The 21,425-nt window shown below is 39.4% G+C and overlaps 1 protein-coding gene across 1 annotated transcript; it reads right to left on the reverse strand.

Annotated features, from left to right (window-relative positions):
* Positions 1-611: 611 nt before the first annotated feature.
* NCF1 (neutrophil cytosolic factor 1) lies at positions 612-20,549 on the reverse strand. The gene is made up of 11 exons (XM_026672360.2): positions 20,400-20,549; positions 19,565-19,645; positions 15,044-15,119; positions 11,281-11,446; positions 9,363-9,418; positions 8,547-8,669; positions 8,328-8,435; positions 6,597-6,714; positions 3,984-4,091; positions 3,170-3,312; positions 612-2,429 (listed from the first exon to the last, which is right to left on the reverse strand). The coding sequence occupies exons 1-11, from the start codon at positions 20,475-20,477 to the stop codon at positions 2,323-2,325; spliced, it is 1,164 nt and encodes a 387-aa protein (XP_026528145.1). The 5' UTR covers positions 20,478-20,549; the 3' UTR covers positions 612-2,322.
* Between the last annotated feature and the right edge of the window lie 876 nt (positions 20,550-21,425).

Here is a 21,425-nt window from a genome sequence, read left to right on the forward strand (position 1 = left end):
AGAAAGGCATTTAAGAAAAATTAATGCAGTTCATCAATGCTCCCAATCTTCATGGACTCCAGGCAGTTGACAGTTGTATGTATGTATGTATGTATGTATGTATTGTATATGTATGTATGTATGTATGTATTGTATATGCCACCATCTCTCTGTCTAGTGAGATTAAAACAGCTATCTGGAAAATATAATTGAAAATTTTATAACAAAAATATTAACAAGGTGTATGGAATAATTTAAAAAATGCACACACACAAACACTTATGAAGTAGGCTGTGGTTTCACAGCCAGTCCCAAGACCTTTTAGGAAAACCAAGTTTTTATTAACTTCTAGACAGCCACACATAGGATTGGCTGGAAGCTGAAATGGTGAACTGGAGAGGCTGTGAGATCCTACCCAACCTTGCGGTTGAAAATTCATTTGTTGGTCAACTTTCCTCAAAAACAGTCACTTTCTTAAATGTTTGCAAATTCTTTTTTGCACAGAATCTTATGCAAGGGGCTTTTTTGAGCAATCTGCTGGTCGGAAGTACAACAGAAGGTTTTCCTTTGTGTCACAACCACTGCTGTTTGATTGGAATGACTTGCTGAAAAGAAGACTAAAGGCCCGCTTGTTTATCCCAGCTTGTTTATTATATATTTATTATATATATATTATATTATATAGTCACAGATGTTACAAGTGCAATACAGTAGATGTAAAGCAAGATCCCATCTACTCAAAACGTATTTTAGAAAGCAATCTATCTTATGCATGGGTAACAACCTTTGGCCCATGAAAAATAAATACACTAAGTTGATAGACGTGCATCATAATTAATAATCATAAGCTCAATGCACGTGTCTACCCCTTAGTGCCAGCTACCCCACTGATCAAAATTTACAACATCTAAAGACATGTGTGCTCACTCACTCACTCTGTGGCTATGGCAACACTTTTTCTTGTTTTTCAGGGGAAAAAAACAATTTTAATGTTGTAACTACAATAAAAAAATCAGATGAAAACTAAACAGTAGTTAGACACATGCAAAAAGAATAAAATATACTGTCATATATTTATAAATTACAATCCCAATGAAATTAGTCATATATAATAAACTAATCATAAAATCTAAACCTACCATGTAGTTTCATTAACATATTGAACCCAAACTAACCAAAGGAGCTAAACCACAGACAAATAACACCCCTCAAACAAAATACTAAATGGAAGTGAAAACTCAGCAGACTTTGAATGTAGGAAAAATACTACTTATCAGGACTTAAAATGGCCAAGAATGGTGCATGAATGCCATTCTTACAACATACTTAATTCAATTCAAAATAGCTTGTACCACCTTGATTCAATTGATTAGACCAGTGGTAGTCAACCTGGTCCCTACCGCCCACTAGTGGGCATTCCAGCTTTCATGGTGGGCAATAGGGATTTTGTCCCCTACTGCAGTGGTCCCCAACCACCGGGCCCCGGACCGATACCGGTCCGTGGATCATTTTTTACTGGGCCGCAAAGAAGTGGGCGCTGCCATCTTGTTTCGACGGCGCTTGAGAAAGTGCTTCCGGGTGAGCTTGTCGGTCGTCAGTTGGAAAGTGGCATTTGGGTGCTGAAGGAATCCTTGCGCCTTAGTTTCGTTGGGGGGGCTTTGAACGAAGAGCCGTCCCGATGGCGATGGAGTCTCGCGTTAGGAGGAGATTAAGAAAGAGCCCGAAAAGCCCATCGACAAAGGTACAAAGGAGGAGTTGAAGGTGGCTGGGAGAAGCGGGGGACAGCTGGCTGGCCGGTTGCTCAGCTCTCCTTGCCTTGGTCGTGCATGCTGATGCCGGTACCGGGCCGTGGATCATTTTGTGATGCTGGTACCGGGCCGTGGGACAAAAAAGGTTGGGGGCCACTGCCCTACTGTATAAATCACCATTACTGTGGAACCGGTGGGCGGTTAGAGAAAATTTTACGACTAACAGAGATACAAAAGTTGGCGGTAGGTATAAAAAGGTTGACTACCCCTGGATTAGACAATAAGAGACTCTGTAGAAAAAATTGCAAGTCATTAGTGCTAAATTCTATGCCCAATTATAATTATATAACTATTGTAGAATTGTAATAACCATGTGCTATTCTTATGTTCTAAACACTTCTCTCCCCTGTAAGATTGGTCAAGAAGTAGAAAAAGGATCATACTCTCTGAACACAAGAGCTGCAAGGGATCACTAGACATCATTTGCAATAACTCTTCCAAAAACAGAGGTCGTCAGGTGATCCTTTTTAGATCCTTTCAAGTTCTTTTTAGTGATGGTAGCAAAGATGGAGCGATAAATTCCTCCGTTTCTTCCTCACTGGATTTTTTTCTTTGTGCTCTCAGAACAACGAATCAGAAGCAAATCTTTACTGGGTCTCGGAGGAATTGCAGGTTTGGGTTCATCATTTTCATTTTTTTCCTCTGTATAAAATAAAATGGAGGGGAGGGGAAAACAGCCTTGAGATGATACAGCAAAACTTTTTACATCATTCCAAACTGATTTCCTGATTTGTGATGGAGAAAAGCAAGACCTTCTTTCTTTCAGATCTGGCATCTATAAAGGTGCAACCCTGAGGCCCTTGGAGAATTAATATTCATAGGCTTAATTTGCCACAATATTAGAGTAGGCTAATAATTGTGTTGCCTATCATGTCAGGTCAAATATTCCATGAAAATATTCCATATGAAGACATTTGTATCAATAAAAGGAGAGGAAAGAATCTGCTTAGCCAGAGTTAAATGTTTGAGTTAATGTTTGCCAACCTTGGCAACTTGAAGATGAGTGGACTTCAAATCCCAAAATTCCCTGGCTGGTGATTTGTGCCCAATGCCTAGTGTCATGTCGTTTGAGTTGGGCAGCCATGTTAAAAAGAGGAAATAATCAAAACTCAGAAGAAACCAAATTTACCAAGGCTTGGAACAATGTTTCTTAACTTTGGCAACTTGAAGATGATGGAGAATCCCCTAGCCAGAATCCCCTAGCCAGCAAATCACCAGCTGGGGAATTCTGGGAGTTGAAGTCCTACCCCTCTTCAAGTTGCCAAGCTGGATAAACATTGGCTTAGGTGGTCAGAGAAGGCCATTTTGTGCCTTGTCACTTTTACATATTTAACCAAATTAGAGATTTTGGAAGGACATTTTTCCGAAGCTCCCACACTTACCGATAATATTGGTTTTGCCCAAGAATTTGTTCTTCAGCTTCTTTCTGCTTTGCATGTATTTCACGCTGTTCCGCCTATACGTCTCCTGGCTAATCTGCTTGCGACTTTGCTTGTGGATGCTCTTGATGTTGCTGATGCTGGACCTGCCCGGTCATCCAAAGGAAAGGAAAATCATCAATGAAACTATAAGCACACAAATAACAATGCTAGACTCTGCTAAGGCAGGTTCCTCCAACCTAGCATTTTCCTTGTGTATGGATTAATATTCTCAATGTTTCCAAGTGGAGTAACTCCACATATTTTCCTATAAAAAACCCCATGGTTCCATTGGCTAGGGATGATTTGATCTGGATCTTGCATTGAGCAAAATGTCAGATTCTTTGGCTGCTTCATCCCAGTTTTTTTTTATTATGGGATTTTATGCAATTGGCTAATTTCCCAGGCTTAAAATCTCATATTTTCTTTGACCCGAGAAAATATGAATCTTGCTGACTTCCTGCTGAATTAACCAGCATTTATCTGAGCCCGTGGTTCAGAGATTAGTCTTGACAAGGACATGACAATGTCTACTTATGGCCAAAAGGCCAAAGTAAAATAATTCTTGATTTACATTTACATCTAGGGGCTCCAAATTGATTCTAAAGAGAACTCTCTTCATTTTGTCCTCACAAGAACCTGTGAGGTAGGCTAGGCTGACAGCCCAAAATCTCCCAGTGAGTTTCCAAGGCTGAGGATGGACTTGAAGTTTGGTTTCACCCATCTTAATTCAACACTTCAAAACAAACAAATGAACTTCCAGAGAGGCCAACTATACCTTCGAGGGGGTGCTGCTTTATTCCTCAGCGGGTTGTTCTCGGTCATGTTTTCCTCTCCTACTTTCTGCAGATACATTGAAGGATAGTAGCCTGTGATCTCATCCTTCCTAAGATTTAAGAAGACCATTTCATTGAGGCATAAAAATAAACAAAGAGAGATAGCTTGAACTTTGGTCGCACTGCATAGCAAGATCCTTCTAAGAAAGATAAAGTGTACATTAAATACTGATGATGTTACCTATTTGGGTAAGAAAATATCTGGAAGCCAAAAACCAAACTCCGAGAGCACCAAAGATTCCACAGTTCAACCCTGATCTACATATATTCTCCTCTATTGGCATATAATGCTGAACAGAATAAGAATATGTCTTAATAAAGAAAATAGGTAGCTATTTGTTCAGTATCAGGGTGGAAGAGGAACAAGTAAAAGAGACGATGATAGTATGGGCTAAAACTTTGGCTATTCAATTGAGTTAGATTAATGGCAGAGCTATGGGATAGAAATTATAAATTAACAATGCAATGTCTACTGCATACGAAGAAAATCTTTATAAAATGTTTGATAGATGGCATTGTCCACCCTCAAGGTTTGCAAAGATGTTTAAGGATAAATCTGCAAAATGTTGGAAATGCCACCAGATACCTGGTTCATACTATCATATGTGGTGGACATGTCAAAAAGCAAAAAAATATTGGACAAAAATACATACATGGCTTGAAAAAAATGATAAAACAATATATCGATTTCAAACCAGAGATATTTTTGCTGGGCATTCTACCAGACAGATATAAGAAAGGGAATGTATATCTGATTTTACATGTATTGACTGCAGCGAGAATAGTATTTGCACAACAATGGAAAAGTGAAGAGATCTCAACAGATGAAGATGTGATTAGAAAAATATTAGAATGTGCAGAAATGGATAAGCTAACACTTATCATTAAAGAAAAGGAAGAAACTGAATATTTTTTGACTTGAGACTTATTTTATCAATGGTTAACTAACAAAAACAGGAGCTAGAAACAGGGAAATATATGAAAGGATTAGTGATATAAGTAAGATACTTTAACTTGGTTAAATAAATAGTATGATTATTATGGTTTTTAACATTAATATAATTGATATTAATGCAATGAATATTGTTGTAAATACTGTGATTATTATTTCCTAAAATGATTTGTCCCCAGACACTGTTCAATTAAAATTGGAATTTTTGTATGTTATAAAATAAAGTAAAAACTTATTACAAAAAAGAGGAAAGAATATGTCATGCTCCAGGGCTATCTCCCACACACTGATTAATTTAGCTCTGAACTTAATTCAGTGTTGCAATACATAAATGCTTATCCATGGCTGTCAGCTAAGACTTCCTCTTTTTAACACCTGTCACTTCTGAAGAAGTTTCTTGGATGAGGAATGAAACATCTTCAAAGAAAGCCCAGAAAGTCCTGTTACCTCTTGAAAAAGCCCCTTTGGGACAATCATGACCTGGATGATTGAAAATCTCCATAGACATCTATCACTTCAGATTTTTGAGGGCCTCTTTGGCCTCTATCTGGGTATATATTCTGTGTTGATTGAGACTTACCTTTTAAGCATCACACTGAAAATATAATAATACGTGGACATTGGACAATTACAGTTCTCTCTCTGTCTCCTTGTGTTGTCAAAGGCGTGGGAATCAACCACTGGGTCAGCAATTGGCCTGCAAAATTTCTGTCAAGGGTTTTCCCCAGTCTACCTCAGAATTAATCTAGAACTTCTGCCCACAAGTCATGCCTGTGCCTCTGAGTTATGACTAAAGACGAAAAGACTACACTCACAAATTTCACCCTAAAGCACTCCAACCCCACTCACAGATGACTTCATATATGGGAGAGAGGAAGAACTCAAAAAACATGACTAGAAACTGGACAGAAACCAAACTGGAGAAAATTGATTTTGACAGATTCATCATAGCAGACTAGGGATTCGAGGATCTTAAAATAATTAGACTGGATTTAGGGCTATGGAGATTTTCAATCAACCAGGTCATGGTTGTCCCAAAAGTGCTTTTTCCAAAAGGGAACTGGACTTTCCTGTGGTGTTTTTTTTTTTTTTTTTGTTTGTTTGTTTGACTTGTGGCAGAATTCCAAGGTTAATTCCGAGGTAGACTGGGAAAAACCCTTGATAGAAATTTTGCAGGGCTATTGCTTACCCAGTGGTTGATTCCCACGCCTTTGACAATACACGGAGACAGAAAATGAACTGTAATTGTCCAATGTCCACGTATTATTATATTTTCAGTGTGATGCTTAAAAGGCAAGAATAAATACACAGAATAAATACCCAGATAGATCCCCAAAGAGGCCCTCAAACTCTGAAGTGACAAGTGTTCTGCTTCTCATCCAAGAAAGCCGGCATTGATGAGTGTCATTCCCACATTCAGCCGCAGGGGCCTTCAAATGAGGTGTCCTCCAAGCAAGTTAGGACTCTGGCAACTAGATTCCACGGTCAGAATTCTGAAATTTGTCCCGGCGCATTTGCAAGGGAACAATTTGTGAGAAGTTCAAGGACAGAACATCTCCATTGCTTCCATTCTGAAAAGAGTCATGGCTGAATGAAGCCTTACCTGACTACCCACCAACCATCAAGCAGTTTATGGATAACTTCTATGGTTTCTCCTTCCTTCAGGGAAATCTCGTCTTCCTGAGCAGCTGTGTAACCTTTTCGGACAACATGGAGCTCACCTTGCAAGAAGAGAGATTATTTGATTGATTGATCAAATTTATACAGTCACCCATCTTGTAAGAAGTGATTCTGAGTTGAAACTGATATCAGGTGCCCCCAAAAACATTTAACTGCTTTCATTCCTGTTTTAAATCTTGATTTCCCTCAGCTACCCCTTTTACAGATTGGACTGTGGAGGGTGAAAACCTGCTTATGCATTCAAAGCGTGAAAGGCAAAAAAAGGGACGAACTCAAATTAGAGAGATGAAACAAATTCTGAGGTATAATAAATGCTTCCAACTTAATTCATATTTTTTTTATATTTCATTTAAATTAGCTTCAACCAGCAACCTCTTTTAAATGTCTTTTTTTAATGGTGAATATTTTATCAGTTAGTGAGGCATTTTAATGGGAAAATAGGCTAAACAATTTGGATCGTTAATGTGTGTTTTCAAAACAGACTAGATTTCTTTTAGTTAGCCCCGAAAGAAAAAATGCAGGAAGGAAGTTCATTAATGGCAACTTTTTTTTTTTTACAAAAATGCATGATTTTATGTTAAGGAAATGCAATGTTTACAGTAACTTACTGCTGATTCATGCAGCTTAAGTATAACCAGACTTTCCAAAGCCATCCCATTTCACCTTATATTAATTTGATCGTATTTATTTTAAATTTTACTCAATATTGATTAATAAATTGATATTTTCATTGCTTATTGATCACTGAAACACACATACTGTACTATGCGTTGATCATTAATAAATATTGCAGTAAATTTTGCAGATATATCGTAGTATTCTTTATTATTGATTTCTTTCACATATATTACATAAGGTATAATATACATAAAGTGCACTTTTAGAAATCTTACAATGCCATACCTCCCTTTTTTAATCCTCACAACCCTTGGGATAAAGAGTCTTCAGTTCCTTTGTCTAAACCAATTATATTTGCTTTAAATTAAACTAACAAAGGTTTATTATCATTTCTTGTTCTATGGTTGATAGACTGAGCCACATCTGGCTTTGTGTTTTCAGACCAGTCTGGCCTTTGTTGCTGATTATTTTAATATACTACATTAAAATCTGAAAGGAATGAAGCAATGAGGGGACATCCTTCCCATATTTTATAATATGAATACCTAAATCATTTCCTTTTCTTTTTTAATGCAATACAGGTAGGCCTAAACTTATTCGAGCATTTGTTTAACAACTGTTCAAAGTGACAATAGTGTTGAAAAAGTGACGTATGACCAGTCCTCACAGTTATGACCATCCCCACGGTCGCATGATCAAAATTTGGGTGCTGGGCAACCAGCGTGTATAGTTGCGGCATCTCAAAATCACCTGACTGCCCTTTGTGGCTTTCACAAAGTCAATGGGGGAAGCTGGATTCATTTTAACAACTGTGTGATTCACTTAATGACCATAGGAAATCACACAATGCCTGTGGTAAAAGAAGTCATTAAATCAGGTCTGACTCAATAACCGTTCGCTTAGCAACAGAAGCTCCAGTCTTCATTGTGGTCATAAGCTGAGGACTACCTCTACCTTCTAGAGCTAAACTTGGGCCTTGCTCTGCATGGGCCTTAGCCTGAGGACCTCTTCAAATCCAACAGTAAAGTTCCTTTACCTGCATAGTTGGGCTCCTGTTCTTCAGCTTCATCTGGACTATCCATTGGTTCTAGATAAGCAGCTGGTACCCAACCTCGTTTATTCTTTTGCTGACAAAACCACCATCCTGAAATGAATAACCAAAAAGAAGGGTGGGTGGTTGTTTTTCCCCACTGAGCAAAAGACCCAATTCGACGCAAGATGAGGGGGGTGGAAATGTCGCCAGCTATTTTCTTACCACTCTCGCTCTTCTCCACCACGTCTACTATGTCCCCCACCTTCATGGCCATCTCAGTGCTGGAGTTCTTCTCATAGTCAGCAATCACACGGTAGGTCTGTAGGATGATTGGGCCCGTGATGTCTACAGAAAAGGAGAAACTTTTGCCATGAGAAACCCGGAGGACTCAGTTGTAACCAACATTTAACGGAATGAGGTTAGCCATGAGCTATTAAAAAGGGAAATGGGATCATCTCTGGTTTGTGTCCATCTTCCCCTCTTTTCTTCCTGTCCCCTTTTTCTTGCCACAGTTGTAAACCTGAGAGCGGGGACTGTCTTTTTGCAAGGGGGTAATCCCAGTTTATTTATTTAGTTTATTTACCACAATATATGTTATTTTGTGCCACTTCAATTAAAAAGGGGGAATCTAAACAGCTTACTTGGTATGAAGATATTATTTCCAGAAACGAAGAGATAATTTCTAGAATTAGTAAAATAGGAGATTTCGTGTAACCTAAAAGCTAGACTTGAACATTGAGAGCTTTCATTTGTCAAAGTTTTTCCCCAATGCTATTCTTCTTTAAATACAAGTGTCTAGTCCTCAGGATAAACTATGAATTAAAACTTCTTGAAAGAAATAATAAAATCCTGCAGGAAGGGCAGCCTTAGAGATAGGAATCCTCCATTGGAACAGATCAAAGAGCTATCTAATCTGGTATTCTGTTTTACCTCACAGTGGGCACCGGATGCCTTAGGGAGCCGAGATTTAATGCAGAAACATCCTAGCACCCTTTCATTCTCAACACAGATGCAACTGACTCAGGAACATCGACTTACCTGTTGCAATCTTCTTTGAATCATATGGCATCATGAATGTTTCTGGTTTCTTGGGGCTGCAGGGAGTAAGGAACAGACTTGTTACTATCTCAAGCATCACTGATTAGCCAGCAATGTAAATGCCTTCAGCAAACCACTGAATTATTCCTTATTCCTCAGCTGGCCTCTGAGCCTGGTGAAGGTGTAGTGAGGTTGATCGAATTCTATGCTTTGATCCAGGGAGTTTCAAAGAGAGTCCTGTAGAATCTTGAGGGTTTCTGAGAATTTGATGGGGTTTTGTAAAACATTAAGTGGGGGAACATTCGTTTAAATGCATCCAAAGTTGCTAACTGCAATGTGTTCTAAGATACCATATAAAGGATGGAGCTGACATTTAAAAGCCCCTACCCTGCAAGGCAACGTTTCTCAATCTTGCCAACTTTAAAATATGTGGACTTCAACAAGCAGAATTCCCCAGCCAGCATCAAGAGCATACTTCAGAGCAATTTATGCATTAATAAAAAAAATAACTGACCATCCTAGGGAAATCTACACATATGGTGGCTAACAGTTGACCTTGACTTGATGAGCATATGATCAAGAAAACAACTGAGGATTTATACAAGGGAAAGCTCTCTGGCTGCTAAGCCATCATTCTATTTGCATTAAAAATCACATTGCAAGCAGTGTGATACACTCTCCCATAAATTTGCAATAAGATTCTTCCTCAAAGTCTTTAGATCATGGTCAGTAGCTGCAGCAGTAGCTGAAGAAAGGAAGAAGAAGTGGTAAGTTCTAAACAAAATGCAAAACTTTCAAAATTGTAGGTGGGTAGTTCCATAATGCTACTGTTTCCCCCTCACTTGCCAGTCACTTTGCACCATACAAGAGGAAATATCCAAGCTCTTTGAGACTTTGTATTTCCACTAGTTGCTGGCTAAGAAAAGAAAACAGCAGGATCCTTGGGCATGTTGCTCTTTATCAACTGAGCTTCCAATTGATAAAGTACAAATTCCAGGTGGGCCAAAAGTTTCAGTCTTTTGATTATATTTGGAGAGGAATCTGGAGATGTGAAGGAGCGAAATACAGAGACATAAGGGCATCTATTTTTCCCCTCTTAAGCCCCAAACATGGTGGATTGTGGCCATCTGGTGCAGCCTCTCAAACTAATAAAAGAAAATTCAGGATCTGGAGAAAGAATGAGGCAATACATTTGCAGAAATAATTTGCCCAGAAGCTCTGCAGAACTACACTCTTGCATCACACACAGACAAAAAAGTGGATTTTTTTGTTTCATTTTTGCAATTCTGGCTTCGCTGCAGGACTTCCCAAAATAAATGTCCTCAGACTCTGAGATTGCAAAGCGCTGGGCCATTTCATGTGGCGCTTACCCCCACTAAGGGTTAGGTAGATTGTATATAAAATAAAAATCCTTTATTTGGGCAAGACTTTGTTTGAATAGAGCCACCTGCCAGCTTCGATTGTGTTTCTGGCAATGAATAACTTTTAGGGAATTTCCTTCCTTGTTATCCTCCTTATCTCCTCCAGCAATGTTCCTATCTAAATCTGCAGAGGTTGTTGCATTGTCCAGAAAAACCACTTGGTAACACACAGGGCAAACATGGATGCCAATAATGTCAATGCCAGGGTCACAATAAGAAAGAAACCATTCCCTATTGTAGTTCTAGTTTCCATTTAAATCTATACCTGCAGTCATGCATTATGTAGTTTTCTTTGTTTTGGGCTTACTGTGCTGCATGAATTCAATCATTTCATTTTGCATATAGTACATGTATAATCTGGGACGCAGCCATGATTGTAAGCCACTGTGAGTGGCTTACCATATTTATCAAGCAACTGTGGTTGATTCTATAAGCAATGGTTGCACAAAACATGGATGGTCCCAATCTACATCTTCCAGAGCCTGGCCAATACTCACTGGTTTGCCGTAGACGGGTTCAAATCTTCTGGTCTGACTTTAAAGAAGTCTAAGACGTGCACACAACGGGAGATCTTGCGTGGAAGATTGATCAAGGCAGAGAAGTACTCGGACAGAGTATTTTGACGGTTTTCAGTGGCGCGTTGGCTGTCAAACCACTTTGGAGCTAGACAGAGAAAGGAAGCAAATACATCTTATCTCAGGTGTGGCTCATTATCCATCTGTTCCAGAATACCCAATTCTAAACTGGTGTATTTCCCCAAAATCCAAGACAGAGATTTTGTCCCACGTTCTCAACTCTTGGACATTTCTCCCTCTTTGTGTGTTTTGAGCTTCCAGCAAGAGAAAAGGAAGGAAAGGAAATGAAAGGAAAGAGGGTAAGCTAAACTCTACAAGGAATGGGTCACCTTTCAGAAATGCCATAATCATATTCTACAATTCAGATTGTGAGTTGAGTGAAATAGAAGATCTTTGAAGACATTAGTCAGACCTGCCTCGAATTGGTCCTTTAGTTAAGAAAGACCCTCAACTCCATTTGTAGTGAAAGATATCTCTGAAAATAAGACCGGGTCTCATATTAATTTTTGCTCCAAAAGACGCACTAGGGCTTATTTTCAGGCAATGTCTTATTTTCATGGAAATATGGTACTAAATGCATCCATCTGGCTGACGATCTTAATTGAGGCTTATTTTTGGGGTAGGGCTTATATTACGAACATCCCCAAAAAATCATGCTAGGGTTTATTTTCCAGCTGGGTCTTATTTTCGGGGAAACGGGTTTTTTTACTAAAAGCCAAGTGGATTACAATATAGCAAAGCCAGAACTGAAGTTTGCGCACCAAATCTGTAAATTTAATTTTCCCCTCCTAGATACTTCCCATTGATGGTCCCCATCATCATTCAGTCAATTTTGAAAGAGGTGTTTTTGAAACTGGTCATGCATTCTTCTTCCAGGGTAATGACCTTGAGAACTTGTCTCTAAGAGGCAGGCTTCTTCCCATCAATTTCATCAGTTTCATTTTCCCCTTCCTGTCCGGTTGCCTGCCCCCATAGTTCATGTCAGACTGACAGCTAGAGAATGCAAAATTGCAAAGTTCAAGCATATGATGGCAGCCTGACAACATTCCATTCTCTGGGCAATAAATGCAGCTTGTTTAGCTTGGATTTAGCCTGGTATATGAATTACAGTTCTGGCTTTTATGAATGTTTATGGTGGGTAGGAAGTTGTGTGAACCCAACCAAATGTGGTCAATCAGCAAACCACGATTAAGTAATGGCTTAGAATGATAGTTGAAAGCAGGTCTCAATCAATGCTCTAAGGCAGAACTTCCCAACAATCTGTTCCTGCCAGGAGAGGCTAGAGACAAAGAAAGCAGGAGAAATATGAAGAAGGAGTTCTCATAACTGCTGGGCTGCTATGATAGAATGGATTCAATACAAGGCAGTTTCAAGGCTGCTTGCTTGCAAGCATGGGCCCCAAATTCAGAAGCCACCTATCATCAGCATTGACAATGTATTGGCCACTGGTTATCAGTCACCTGCCTCTGGCCCATAATACAACTTTTCCAGGAGACTTCTACATATCATGTTAGGTTAGTGTGCAAAAACCCAGAACTTGCACACATATGTAATGATTTGATCATTCCTTTCCCAAAATTAGTGTAAATCTGGCCACATCGTGAAAATATCGAAACCTTCAGTTTAAGGAAGCCAGAAAATCTTAAGGAAAGATTTCTTTTGAACCTATCATGGTCTCAGTTCCACTTTAATAAAGTTCCAGAAATCTGGTGGTTGGAAGAAGATCTGGCTTTTAAGATAGAATTTCAGTCACAGGTCAATAATCCAGTAATAACAAAGATAATTTGTTCGTTAAAATAGCTTATGTGTAAGCAAGTGGGAGAATTTTCAGAGATCTGTCCTTTTCAGGATGAAACCACTCAATTTTTTCCATCAGTTTATTGCTGTTATTTTCATGAAATGCTGCTAGTTTTTTTTTTTAATTCAGTGCCTTTATAACTGGGAGCTAGAAAACTTAGGAAACACTACTCAATACCTGGTGTTCCCCAAAGGTGATTTTTCAAGAGACAACTGGGCTTTCTGGTTTTTCTTGGAAGACATTTCACTTCTCACCCAAGAAGCTTCTTGGATGAGAAGTGAAACATCTTCAAAGAAAAACCAGAAAGTCCAGTTGCCTCTTGAAAAATCACCTTTGGGACAACCATGATCTGGATGACTGAGAAACCCTGTAGACAATACCTGTTGTGCCTTCTTTAGTTTTATGAATTTCTCTCTGGTTACAACTGCAGAAAACCAGTGTCATAATTTCCATTATGAAGCAGGACTCAAACCAAAATAGCAATGTTCTAAAGTAAGATTAATACACACACACACACACACACACACACACACACATAAAAGGAAGCCCCTCCCACAAAGCCCATGGAAAATTGAAGGAAACAAGTGGTGTGACCTCTTCCAGTATAGATACTGCACCACTCTGCTGCTGATTGTGGCCTCCCCTCTTCCGTGCTGTCCAACAAACCTTGACAAACCTCAAATTCTTGTGGACGTCTTTGAATATACAAAGAGGCTGTGGGATTCTACTAGCTAGCTGGACTGTTACAGCAACCAGACAAGTACTGCCCAAATATCTTGATGGCACCTGGCACATGTATGAAAGAACTTTAGCTGTGTTTTGTTTGCATATGGCTCTGCTTCTATATTGGGGCAAACGCTAATAGAAGGGAATATATGCAGCTCAGGGTTGAACTGTGGAATCCTTGGTGCTCGTTGAACATGGCTGTTTTCTTGTAGACATATCAATGAAGACTCAATATCCAAAAGTATCTAAAAAGGTTAAAAGTTAAAGTTGCTCTGATTTAACCTTTTTAGATATTTTCGTGTAGATATTCCATTATCCAACTAGGCAACAACTTCAGTGCTAGATTGGCGCAAGATTAGAACAAATCTTAGACCAAGAAGGGATTTAAGTTTAATGTGCCGCAAATTTCCTTCTTTGTTATGTTTGATCTATAAAACCTGGTGTGTCGGGAAAACAAGCTACAGTCTAAGTTTTGTACCAGATTACAACAACTGTGGAATTTTATATCACTAGGAACTCTAGTGGTTAGAAATGCAGGATTGCAAGCTAACTGCTCACTGCCAGCAGTTCGATCATCACTGCCTCAAAGTTGACTCAGCCTTCCATTGTTCCAAGGTCAGTTCAATGAGGATCCAGATTGTTGGAGGCAATATGCTGATATTTGTCAACTGCTCAGAGAGTGCTGTAAGGCACTATGGAGTGGTACATAAGTCTATTGCTATTGTTATATTGTAATTAAATTTCTTTCTTTTTTTGTTACGCTAATGATAGAATTAGGAGAAGCTATGCAGTAGAAAAATGAATTATATGGACCAGCAGGTAATTCTGTGTTATAAACCTAGCTGATTTCATTTAATCCAGAAGTAGAGAACCTATAGTCCTTAAATGCTTTTAAACTACAATTCCCAGTGACTCCCATCAGAAGTAAATCTGGTTGCAGCTAGAGGGCAAGTTTAGAATGGCCACATGTTGCCTTTGTCCTAGGCAATCAGGAAAGCAGTTAAATTGGTTCATCCACAGATGCTTCATATGAATGCCAAAAACAGTCATGAGCGGGACAAGGAAAACATATTTGAAATTAGCAGGTGGAACTAACCCATGTCAACTTCAACTTTATGCAATTTTGTCACAACTAATTGCAGCTATAGTTAGGTTACTTACATGACAAGTGAGGGATTATTCTATTCTCCGTGTTAATTTCCCCAGATTCAATCGGAAACATTTCCTTCAAAACTTTCTAAGCAAGAGAAAAGAACAAAAGATCAGTTTCAGTCTAGGCCAATTCACTATTAAGTGCTATTATCTAATAAAACTAAAGAAAGTGGGGTTTTTTTTGCTTCTCCATTGCTTTGACACCAGGAGTGTTGGGGCAGAAAAGGAGTCCTGTCTACTAAATTTCTGCCAGCTTCATAGTTGTAGAAAACTTTCCGGAAATTTAATTGGCAACTTCCTATAAGTTATTGCCTAAAAGGCTACGGGGTGCTCAATTTTTAATAATTTAGCTATAATCTATAGTGATTCAAGACTACTTCTATAAATGAAGAGTGTTGGATATTGACTTCTGACTGGGAAACATTTTCCTTGCCCCATTAGAAGTGTAAAAACCGGTTAGTAAGTTAGCTACAGAAAGTCCCCCAGCTCATGTTTCAAAGCTGAAGGTTCATAGTAACTGATGCTTGATAGCATCATCACATCCACCACCAAGCATTTCTGATGAGTCCTTATTGCCTGCTCTTTCCCTTGGGTAATCCATTGTCCACAGATTTAGAAACCAATATTCCTTGTTTTAAAAATATAAACAGCAATCCTACATTCTACTGATATAGAAATTGGAGCCTGTAAATAACATGGTGCCTCCGTATTTATGCACACAATTTGCCTAAATCAAAATAAAACGGGGACAAGGATTTGCCCAGGACAGAGCCAGCCCTTTCTTTGGAGTAAAAGGTAGCCCAGTCAATGCTAGAGTTAAGGAACAGCAAGAAAGATTTAGAAGACTAACTAAGGTGTATATCAGGGGTCTCCAACCTTGGCGACTTTACGGCTTGGGGACTTCAACTCCTAGAATTCCTCAGCCACCTATGGTCCACAAATCGTAAAGTCACCAAAGTTGGAGACCCTTCTGTATATGACACATGGAATGCCTGCACCATCTATGGTAGCATGTTCACCTCTAGAAGTGCAAGGAATACTTTCTCCCTGCACCACCAGCTTCTGAGAGGGGGACAAGGCTGGGTTCTCACAACCCAAAAATCTCAGGCAAATGAACTACAGCTGCCATGTTCACCAAATGTTGTAGTTTGCCGGCAGCAGGTGCGGACGGCTGAGGTCTCGGACAGCAAGGACTCAGATGAGGGGAAGGGCCTGCATGTGATGCAGGGATGGGCCAGGACCATCAGGGAGTGGAATGCTGCCTTCGGAGATTGTGGAGGCTGGCAGCAGTGATGAAGAGGTCCCCGAGGAGCCTGTGCCCAGTGCGTGTGCGCGCGCGCAGGGCTGCTAGAAGGAAAGAACAGCTGCAGCAGCACAAGTGACTTGGGAGTAAGGCTGCTAGGTAATGGCCACTCCCATTAAGAGATAAAAAGCCAGCTGAGAAACCGGAGTTATTTGCAGGAAGCAAAGAGGTTTTTGCACTCAAGCCTTGTGGACGTTCGGAATCTCTTGGTTGGTATTTGGAGAATCTTTGTCTTTAAATATTTCTTAGTAACTTTATCTAGTGTCCTTGGCAGCCTTGCACCACCTTGGCAAGGCCCGTTCTTATCAGAGATAATTAATTTGAAACAGCCTTTTAACCGTGAAGGAATGGAATTTGTAAAGAATCATTAAAAAGTTTTGCTGTTACCTCTGTTTCGTGTTTGTTTCCTTGGAACAAGGTTTGGGTCAGAACACTAAATATGCACCATTGTATATAATAATCAACATTATTTATTTGAAAAGCTCTGTAACAACAAATATCACTGTAATTTAAAAAAATAACTGTTTGCATATGTCTGGGGAATTCCTGTCCCTTTTCCCACGGTCTACCCTCTGGTTCTGAGATATCTTAAAACAATAGTTGCTCTCACAACATGGAGAAACTGCACGTAAACATTCAGTTTAGTCTAGATTAGCATTGTGGAAAGTCTTATGACCAATATATATATTATTCTTTATACTGTCTTTATCTTTGCTTAAACATTAACAGTGGACTGAGAATCAGTGTCTCCACTAGACAGTTGATAGTCAGGCTGAAACTAAGTTAATCAAGTAAAAATAGCAAACGGGGAAATCTTTTACTCAAACTTCCTCAACCCCTAATTCCTCATAAATTACTCAGACCTAATCTACATATCAAAGGATAAGGTTTGTAAACACAAACACTTAATTAAAACAGTCTCCCAGAGGAGCTGCCTGTTCACAAGAATAAACATTGTAGATGGCACTAAATGTCTATGGAGATGCTCAGTCATCCAGGTCATGGTTGTCCCAAAAGGTGCTTTTTCCAAGAGGCAAGAGGAGTTTCTTGTTTTTTCTTTGAAGATGTTTTGCTTCTCATCCAAGAAGCTTCTTCAGCTCAAAAAAACCCCAGAAAGTCCAGTTGCCTCTTGAAAAAAAGCACATTTGGATCTTAGATGGCATATACTTATGCACACACATGCCCCTCAAATTTCACCCTAGAACCATGATGGCGAACCTATGGCACGCGTGCCAGAAGTGGAACGCAGAGGTCGCCCGGAAGAGCCCCACTGCGCATGCGTACGCCGCCACCTGACAGCTGATTGTTGGGTATCTGGTGCGCATGCATGGGGGTGTGGGAGACGCACGCATGTGCAGAGATGTGCAGTGTATGCGGGGGTATCGTGCACATGCACAGAGATGTGCAGTACATGGGGGATCATGCACACATGTGCAGAGACACACAGTGTACAGGGGGATCATGCATGCATGCACAGAAATGCGTGGTGCACGCAGGGGAGTCACGCACACATGCAGAGGGAGCGTTGGGGGCCAGCACGCATTGCTTCTGGGTGCTGGCATGCGAGCGCACAATTTTGGGCACAGGAGCCAAAAAAAGGTTAGCCACCCCTGCCCTAGAAGCAGGGGTGGGATTCTACCAGTTCGCACCTATTCACTAGAACCAGTTGTTAACATTCTAAGCAGTTCGGAGAAGCGGTTGTTAGAAGAAATTACTGGCCTAATCCTGTAAGGAAGGAAACATTCTGGTGTTGCTTACAGAAACTGCCTCTCCATTAACTCTAATTACATTCTTGGCAGGACTAGACTTCCTGTCTCTGGAACGTCTCTGGAGTTTTGTTCCCCTCCTTGGCTGGTACTTTGCTTGTGTGGAGTGACCATTCAAAGTTACAATGGCACTGAAAAAAGTGACTTATGACCATTTTTTACACTTATGACTGTTGCAGCATCCCCACAGTCATGAGAGGCCAGGTGCCTCGATGTGAGTGATATTGAGTTGGCCACGCCCAGCCAATAACATAACCACCAAGCCATATCCACCCAGTCACATGACCACCAAGCCACGTCCACATAACCGGTTGTTAAAAAAAATTGAATCCCACCCCTGCCTAGAAGCAACACGTATGCACTTCCACACCTAGGATAAACTCCCCTATAAAAACAATCTTGCTGTGTCCCATTTCTCTGCAGCTGCCCCCAAAACAAACCTCTATGCTTTTGGCAATAAACATTCCACCTTTCCTCACAGCTGTCTGGATTTCATTTTTATTTATTCCTGCACAACTCCGGCTCTAGTTGGAACCCCAAATCATTCTTCCAACAGCGTTTTGTGCCAACTCTGCCTCTCACAGCCCTGAAATTGATCTTCCTTTCCTAGGAAAAGGAACCAGGGACAGTCACAGGAAAAGAAAGGGAGTTGAAGCATACAGAATTAAAAAGGCTGTCTTTCTTGAAGTCTAAGAAAGTATCTTCCTAATTCTTTCAAAAATGCACGTACACACTAAAAAAAAAAAACCAGGCTACATTAAAAAAAAAGACAGTAGTAACCAATTGCTTCTTTGTGGGTTTCCTCCACTTTCACAACATGGGAAAGCTTCGTGATTTCATAATCCTGTCCAAATTGGAAGATACAAAAATTCTAACCAGCTGCATTTTAAAGGAAAGAAAAGAAAAGAAAACACAAGACCAATCTTGATATGGGGACTATCCAAAGGAGAAAAAAATCCTCTCCATCTTAACTGCCCGAAGTTATTCTCAGCTGGGCTTACTCAGCAAATGTGTAGGTTAAGCTAAAAAAAAAAAAAAAAAAAAAGTCCCCCTATTAATTTCTACTTTGGAGAGCCAAATATGATGGAATTAAATTGAGGTGGCCTTAAGGATTCTGCCTAAATTTAGGCTCACTTCTCACCAATCAATCAGGACAGAGCCGGTCCTAAGTTTCCTTCCTAAGTTTCCTTCCCACATAGCTCTGGGTATTATGGTTAGTCACACAATCAGCCAGATGTTTCGACTGGATTTGGCATTTTGTCCCCTTATCAAATATTTCTGAAGAACCTGGGATAGATAATGTTTAATAATACTTATGTATGGGGAAATCTGCAGTTAGATTCAAAGCGTTAAGACTGGTGGAAACTTAATTCAAGGCATTATTATTTTCTCAGCCTTCCCCCAAACCTAATCTCATAATAAAACATTCAGGTGGCATAGATAGATCCAATCCATACTTACATGGAACTCATAGATCTCCGTGAACTTCCGATACACAACTTTTTCTGACAGATCTTGCCATTTCACGAGAAACATATAAACCTGAGAAAAGCACAGCATTTAAAATGATTTTCTTTTTCTTTCTTTTTCTTTGGCCTACTGGGTGTATACTGAGACAGTATTCATCCAGAATATAAAATACACAACAATCTTTTCATATGCCCGGAACATGAATTCTTTCCTTCACAATTAAAGGAATGCACAGCACTCCTTTAACTGGCACACTTAATTTATCAACATTCTCATTTTGTGCACTACACTGAAATGGAAGCTAACCAAGTGAGATAAGTTCATGTAGGTTAAGCCATCCAGGCATCTAATTAAGCTTAAAAAGTAACCAAGTTCAGACGCTTGAGTGCAACTGTTGGGTTTTTATCTGGCCAAATTAAGTCTGATTAAGCCTGTTCATCTAAGATTCTTTGAAAAATCCACTCCCTTCCCTATCTTGTACATTCTATTCTGCTCCATTGAACTATCATTGTCTCAGAGATCTTCCTTTAAAGGGAGAGATGAAATGGTAATTTATAAACATCAAACTCAATATTATCTGTCCTGATGTTTACCCTCCTCTCTCCTTCCCTTCTATAACTGTCAAAACTTTGGATTAAACTAGAGACCTTTTAACAGTGGAATGCATGCTTAACCTCTGAATGGAGTCTGTTCTCCAAGACATTTTGAATAACTTTTAAATAATGTTTCTGAGCTATTAAAGGAGTCCATCAGTTTGTTCTACTCCCAGCCCTCCAGAAGTCAAATTCGGCTTCTTAAATCAGGCTGTTGACCTCCAAGTACTTACATAGTGTTGGCTGGGGAAAAATCTCTTCTCAAATCCCAGCAACTCGATATGCCGGATGTAGATGATCGATTCACCCATCTCTGCTGCTGGGAACTATCCTTTAGATTCGTGGTAGCAATGGTCCACCTTGCACTTTTCTCTTGAACGCTTGTGCTGTTCTGACTTCAGCTTTTATATACCACAAAAGGGGGAAGTCCAATTTTCCCATATTGCCTGCCCCAGAATTTTGTTTTGTTTTCTTTTTTTAATATATTTTTATTAAATTTCTTTTGTTACATCATAAAACATCATGATATCAACAACGTTCTTGGCATCTATACAGGTTTTTGGTTTAAATATCATAATACATTGTATTACATTTGTCTACTACTAAATAATAGCTTTAACTATGTTTACTATTCTTATATCTTTATATAATTTACAAAATTTTATTTTACTTTCTTAAGGATTGTTTCAATTAGAATTTTTGTCTCACTTCTTAGTTCTGTTTGTTAGCCATTTATACCAATTGTTCCAAATTGAAAAGAATTCAGAGTCATTTTTGTCTTTCAATTTCATTGTTAGCATATTCATCTCAGCACTTTCCGTTACTTTATGTATTATTAGTTCTTCATTAGGGGTGTTTGGTGTTTTCCATACCTGCGCAAAAGCTATTCTGGAGGCTGTTATAATATGTAACAATAAATATTTTACTTCTTTTGGTAATCTATCTTTGATGATTCCTAAAAGGAAGGTTTCTGGTCTGAGCTCAATCTGATAGATACCCAGTGATCTCTTGTAACCAATTTTTAATTTGGATCCAGTATGTCCTGGCCCCAGGATTTTGTTTTCAATTTCCTTCCTTCTGTGTGATTTCATTTGTTCTTTCGTTGGGCGTTAATTTCTGTTCAGTTGCATCTCTTGGGGATTAAGGCCTCCTCTCAGTCCTGCAAATAGGTTTGAACTACAAAACCCTTTATGGCTCAGCATCAGATTCCTGCAGGGCCATTTATTGCAGTCAGTAGCAGCCTGACCAGTAAGATCTGC

This window comes from Notechis scutatus, chromosome 1 (genome assembly GCF_049901735.1).
Source record: "Notechis scutatus isolate UNSWTSFEM ecotype Mainland chromosome 1, rNotScu1.2, whole genome shotgun sequence".
In the NCBI taxonomy this organism is placed as follows: Eukaryota; Metazoa; Chordata; class Lepidosauria; order Squamata; family Elapidae; genus Notechis; species Notechis scutatus.